Source organism: Parasteatoda tepidariorum, chromosome 9 (assembly GCF_043381705.1).
Source record: "Parasteatoda tepidariorum isolate YZ-2023 chromosome 9, CAS_Ptep_4.0, whole genome shotgun sequence".
Lineage (NCBI taxonomy): Eukaryota > Metazoa > Arthropoda > Arachnida > Araneae > Theridiidae > Parasteatoda > Parasteatoda tepidariorum.
This window is the reverse complement of record NC_092212.1, coordinates 79,314,615-79,321,452: the sequence shown is the minus strand read 5'-3', so window position 1 is coordinate 79,321,452 and position 6,838 is coordinate 79,314,615. Positions and strand designations below refer to the sequence as shown.

The 6,838-nt window shown below is 30.3% G+C and overlaps 1 protein-coding gene across 1 annotated transcript; it reads left to right on the top strand.

The window, feature by feature from the left end:
* The first annotated feature begins 211 nt into the window (after positions 1–211).
* Positions 212–1,160, top strand: LOC107455811 (ribosomal RNA-processing protein 7 homolog A). Its single transcript, XM_016073524.4, has one exon. The coding sequence runs from the start codon at positions 315–317 to the stop codon at positions 1,089–1,091; it is 777 nt and encodes a 258-aa protein (XP_015929010.2). The 5' UTR covers positions 212–314; the 3' UTR covers positions 1,092–1,160.
* Positions 1,161–6,838: the final 5,678 nt, after the last annotated feature.

The following is a 6,838-nucleotide window of genomic DNA, read 5'->3' as shown; positions in this document are numbered from 1 at the left end:
CTCTCATATTTGTAATTTTAATGCGACAAGCTTTTCTGTTGGAGATTTCATTGTGTATACCATATTATAATAGATATTTTACTCTTTGGGTGTGGAGATGCGTATGTCCCACGCAGCTCCATCATCTCTTTTCCGATATCCGCTCTGCTTTGGACCATATCTAGGTTTGTCTTATTTGCATGTCAATGTAAGCTAAAAGCAACTTATGATCTTTAGACATTAAAGGTAAATGAAGTGTTATTTGTTTTGATTTCGAATGTTGCCTCGTTTTCCGTTTATCGCAATACAATTTATTTGCTTAATTATAGAAAAAAATGGTTGAAGTTCAAAAGAAATGTGTGGACTTTAAATTCAAGGTTGGTGACAGTGCTATTGAGAGAACATTATTCATCAAGCAACATGATGGATCTGATAGTGTTAAGCCAAATGATAGAACTTTGTTCATCGTAAACATACCCCAATTTTTGACTAAAAAGTGCTTAGAATCTCTATTTAATAGTTATGGACCGATCGAAAATGTATATATTCAATCAAAGCCATCAAGTGGTGTTGTAGTTCTAGGCTCTAAATACTTTTCTCAACAAGAAAAAACAGTTGGGCCAAAAGTTGGATACATTGTTTTCAAGCGTGGTGTTAGTCTAAAAAAAGCCTTAAAAGTAAAAGGTGATGTTATAGTTATTCCAAAAGCATTTACAGCTGGGAAAAGTAAATGGATTAAAGAATACAATTCTCACTTTGTTGATGCTAAAGAATTGCAGGAGGAAATCGAGAGTTTCATGGGCGAATTCGATGAAAAGATTGAGGAAGAAAAAGAGAAAGACAAAGAAATAGAAGGTGTTGCGGACGAAGAAGGATGGGTTACTGTCACAAAACAGAGTAAAAAACCTAAAATCAAGCGAAATGAAGTTACAAGTCAAAAATTATTAGAGAAGCAAAAACGAGCTCAAACCAAACAGACTCTGGTAAATTTCTATAAATGTCAAATCCGAAATGCGAAGATGGATGAAATCTTGGAATTAAGGAAAAAGTTTGATGCCGATAAGAAACGTTTAGCCTTAATGAAAGCTGGTAGAAAATTTAAACCTATGTAATATCCTATATATGAGATTACACGTAAAAACAATTTTTTTTATGTTGTAATAAATTTCTTTGTTCACGGATTTCCAAATATTTTATTATTCACTCTTTAATATTAATACCCAATAATATCTTGACATATTTTTAAAAATTTTTTTTGCCAATTTTGCGTTAGTTATGTACAACCAATTTCAGCTTTTTTTAAAGAAATGAATGGTATTGGTCCTCGTTAAACTGTTCTACCATAAAGTGTTTGACTTCGCGTGCAGGCCGTCCGGCTACTGAGGCAGGGGTGTCACCCCCTTCGCAGAGGATCAAAATTGTGATGGCATGTCTTCGGATCATCCTCGGGGATGTTTCCCACATTGTTGCCAATAGCCAGAGCCGGATTATACCTTTTGTAGGCCCTAGGCATAGCCGTTTTTGGGCCCTCCCCTCTTTCCAAAATATATGCTAAAATTCAACCCCTCCTTTCAAAATATATGCTAAATATATTCAAAATACATGCTAAAAGTAATATATTAGATCATCATAAGATTCTGCAAAATAATTTATTACCGAAAAATATTATATTTTTATTTGTATCTTCATAATTTTGTGCAAAATACACTTGTTTTTAAAGCTAAATTATTTTTGTCAACAAATTTTTTTCTCCCAAGTTTTTCGTAGGCCCTAGGCACGTGCCTATAGGTTAATCTGGCCCTGCCAATAGCCCATTGAGCAGCCCTAGTGCGACGTAAATGAACAACAACAACAAAGAAATGAATGTCCCCCTGAAAAAAAATTTTTTATGCCTGGCTAATGGAAAGTACCATTTTTGTTTTTTTTAAATTCTTATTAAAATTTAAGTAAATGCAGTGAATGTCGCAGTTTTCATTTCATTGATCTAAATCACGATGTAAAAATAAATATTTGTTTTTAGAAATTAATTTTTTTGTAATAAAATATTTTTTGTTAACTACATAGATTAATTTATGTGTTTTTCAACATCTATATGTTACCTTAACACTTTAATAACTTCAAAGATTGCAAATATTGAATTTTAGCTTCTATATTTTTATTAATACTTCAAAGACGGCTAAAAATAGAAATGTAAAATTTTTTCTATATCTCCTAGAATTGTCTAAAATTTAAATTTTTTTCCTCATAAGCCATTTTTTGGGTTGTTCTAAATAGAGAAATCATAAAAATAATAATTTATTTCTTAGTCTATAAGTCTAATGAGAATTCACTGGAAAACGGTTATGTTTACAATAATTTTTATTTTATATCTGTCGATGAACAGCTGACCCAAATTTGGGTTTATGACTAGGTACTAGGTTCAGCTCCTGAGCCTTGTAAATTTGAACCAATCCAGAAGACAAGGAAACTCGTGGATTAGTATCTCCCAGAGGTATTGATTTGTTATGGGAACATTAGGGGCTTTGCGACTCGACAGATTTTTAATGTGCATGAGTCACAATTTACTACATGGGGAATCTTCGGCCGGTGGGGATTGAACTCACGAACTCTTGGACATGGGCCCAGTGCCCTACAAACCAAGCTATCCCGGTCTTATGTTTACAATGTTGAAAATTATTGGTGGTCCAGCACCAAGAAATCCTCTTTTAGACTAATATGAAATACTAATCACTTGTCCGTGGGACCATCAATGTGCCTGCTGTTAATTGATAATACAATGGCAGCAAGATCATTCTATTAATATAGTATGTTACGTTATATTATGTCTATAAGTTAGGTTGTAAACTTTATAGTCTTATGTTATTATGCAAGTTAGGTTGTAATGGAATAATTTGACGTAGCATTTCTGCAATATATCTTATTTGAATTTTTTTTTTTCATTTTTAAGATTTATGAGCATTTTTTTCCTTTCCTTCTAACTCGGTGATACATTGATTAANGAATTTTGGAAAAAATTTAGTCTTCCGCCATTTTGAAAAAGACATGAAAACAGCTATGACAAGTGTTGAGAAAAAAAGTGAGTTCTTTATAATAAGTTGTTTAAAGTTATCTCTAGTTTTCGCTGTTAATGAATTACCAAACTCCCTCATCGACAATTTAGAGCAATTTGTAAAAGTTTAAGTCTGTGAAAACTAATCTGGAAGACCTGACAAAGAGTATGAACATGGAAATAACTTCAACGAACTTCACTATTCCATAACAGAAATAAGTGAAGAACCTATGCTGGCAGATGTAGAGGATAGGAAAGTGTGTGCACAATGCTACAAATTTAATTAGTGATTCCAAATAGTTCAGCATCTGTTGCAAGGTCAATAGCAGCCTCAAAACCGAATTAAAACAAAATATCGTAACAGATTGACTGATAAGCATTTGAGCAAACCTAATGAGAATAACTGATGAAAAAGTAGATATAGAACATTTTCCATATGATAATGCAGCAAAAATATTCAATGGTTTAGAAATTAAAAATTCATTATAATTAAAGAAATATTTTTTTCCAAGTCTATTCGTGTTTTTTTAATTTTTAGAAATCTCACTTAACTTTTTGAAATCTCACCCAGTTCTTGAGAAAGGGTGAGAAATTCTCTCCCATTTTTTTTCTGTAATGAAAACACTGATTATTTAATATTGATGTTTTTTTTCTGAATTTTATTTAGATAATAGTTACAATATTAAACATTTATTTATTTAGTTTCCAAGTCCAGTTTAATATTTTATTCAGTTGTTAAATCTATCCTATGCTTAGTAGTTTTATTCAAAGTTAACTAATAAATGTTTAAAGCAAAAAAAATTATTTTATGTGATGTTTCATGGTCATATTTAACATTAAATTTTGAGTGGACCACTGATATTGTTAGTGGATGAGTACATAATGATACTTACTGGTCCAAGGAACAGCATCTTTTTTTTAAAAATAATTTCTAACACTGGATTAGCTATCTTCTGTGGTTATAGAAAAAATATTGTTTTAAATCATATTGATTAAAATGAAGATCAGTGCTTTTATAGTGAAATTTTAAGCATGAAACAAAAGAAATGAAATAAAACTGTCATAAATTTTTAAGGGCCCAGGATAGCACAGTTGGTAGGACGTTAAGTTTGTGCTCGTAAGATCAGAAGTTCGAATCCTGTCGGCCAAAGAATCCCTGTGCATTAAATGGTGACTGGTGCACGTTAAATCTGTCGTGGACACAAAGTCCTCTAAGTGGGGATATTGAATTGGAGATTAATCGTTCAGGTCAAAATTACGATCTGTGGATGAATGAATGGGTCCTCCCTGTAAAATAGGTTGTGACGTGTGCATAGTTTAAGGTCATAGATTGCCGCAATTAAAAATACGAAACGAACCCTCTGCCTAAAATCTTCTTGGTTCTCCACAGCAGTCTTGCTGGTATTGGCAAGTGGCATAAGTATATAACAATTTTATGAAAGACGCATGTACAAAAACATATTTTTATAACATTTCAAAGATAAATTACTAAAATATGCTAACAAAACAAACACAATCTTTTCGGCTCAGCCCATCGGATCAAGGCCCAGAGGTCGACCAAAGCGGAGATGGGCCGACTGCGTGGAAAGAGACTTTTCAGTCTTAAAAGTCTCCAACTGGAAGACAACTGCCAGGCAGAGGCAGGCCTGGAGGAAGTTGATTGAGAAGGCAAGGGCCCACCCGGGGCTGTCGTGCCATTGAGGAAGGAAGGAAAGACACCTTCTATCATCTATTAGAATGTGTTAAGAATTTTACTTTTAACAATATATAATGTAATTAACAGTATTTAATTGAATCAATATTGAAGGATTCAAGTATATATCTTATTCAAATTTTTCTACCTACATCAAGCTAATTAAATTAAATTTACGAATATACATTATGCTTCTTAAAAATTTTCTATTATTAAAGGATTAATAACTTAAAAAATCTTTTAATACTTAGCTATCATATAAAACAATTATAAAGATATTGTATTTTGATTACAATGTTAGAATTAATATGGCTATGTTTAATACTTATGAATAATAATTTAAAAACATCTAATATTCTACATTTCATATTTTTTAATGCTACCAACTACAAGAGGGAGGAGGAGAGTAAAACTTAAAATTCTCAGTAAAATTATTCGCCAAGAATAGATATACAAAAATAAAGATTGTACTAGAAATGTGTTGGTGCAACTAAACTATCCAGAAATAGATTTTTTGTTTTAAAAAAATTAACATTTATTTAAATAAATATTGTATACTACATTTATGCCACAAATCAATATCTATATAAGACTGTTCTGAGTCTGATCTAGATTTCTACAAATCATTTCTATTTTATTAATTTAGTTGAGCTTTTTAATATTTTATACTTTCTAAATGTTTAGAAATCTATTTTCCAATTTCTTTGTTTTGGGTTTTTACCCTTTTTCTTATCCTCCAAGTTTTGTTCCATTATCTTGTTCCCCATCCCTATTGGTCAATACATTTTCCTTGTTTGTTATTTGTTTTGTATCTCTGTGTTTCAAAACTGGAGAAACTGTTTCATTATATTACCAGGGGTGATTGTGAGCCCAACTAAAAAATCCTGAAAATTTCTCCAATAAAATCATTAATTACATATTGCAAAAATTTAACGTCTTTATAAATTTAAATCATTGATAACTTCAAAACATGAAATTCTAAATAAATTATATGCAGCATAATTTAAATGAATAATTATGCATAAGTTTACATTTATCTCTAATCACATTCATTATTATACTTGAAAAAATATTTACAAATGAAAGAGATTCCAAGTCTAAATAAAACATAAATTTTTTTTTAATACATAAATGTGATCAATAATTTCTTGAAATTTTTGGACCTCGGATTTCCGGAAACTTCTGGATCACGTTTACCGAAAAATCCGGACTTTTTCCAGAGCACAATCATCTCTGTATTACTGAAGTGATTGCAGATTTATTTGACATTATTTGTGCTCTTTTTGAACTATTTCACAAATGCTCATTTTGTATGTAAAACAAGATATAGTTAAAATTATCTATAATTTTTTCGGCATCTCAACAAAACTATTATAAATTAAGTGTATTTGTAACATTTAAATAACTTTTTATACATCTTGTTTTATGATGCAGAATGAAAATTTTGTAGAATACATTGTAATATTCTAGATCTTTTTTTAAAAACTTGAAGAAAAATAATTGCTAACTTTTATTTTAAAATTTCAGAATTATAGCCAACAAGTCTTTTAACACTCAGATGGCACATAATTTCAAGTCTCAAGAAAATAAAAAAATTACAATAGTTACTCAATAATCATGCAATCCCTGAAATTTAAGTGTTGCTGTCCTTGTATTTATCTATCCAGCAGGGACGTGTTATCGAGATTCTTTTATAGTCAAGTTTCTTATCAATCATAAAATGCTACTTAAAAACACCATCAATCATCAATGTCTAGACACATAACCAAACTTTTTTATCCAATCAAACTAGAGAATATTTGCAAAATTTAGTGGTTTACTGAAAAATCCAGTAACATTGGCAGCTATGATATTTTATGTTACAATTTTTTATTTATTTGTAGTGGATTTAAATTACTTACATTTACAAATCAATTCAACTTTTAATAGAAGAATGTTAGTTAAAAATGAAGGATAAAAATATCATAACTACAAATATTATGAGTTTACAACTTTTATTTTTGCAGGTGTTCAAAATTTAGGATCAAGGGTGATTGTGAGCCCAAGTCAAAATTCCGGAAAATTTCCCGTTTTTTTTTTTTTTAAAAATTTAAATTGAAAAATTAGAAAAAAATTTA

What these genes read in the sequence shown, in the direction of transcription:
- LOC107455811 (XM_016073524.4), top strand. Translation starts at nt 315, where the DNA reads ATGGTTGAAGTTCAAAAGAAATGTGTGGACTTTAAATTCAAGGTTGGT.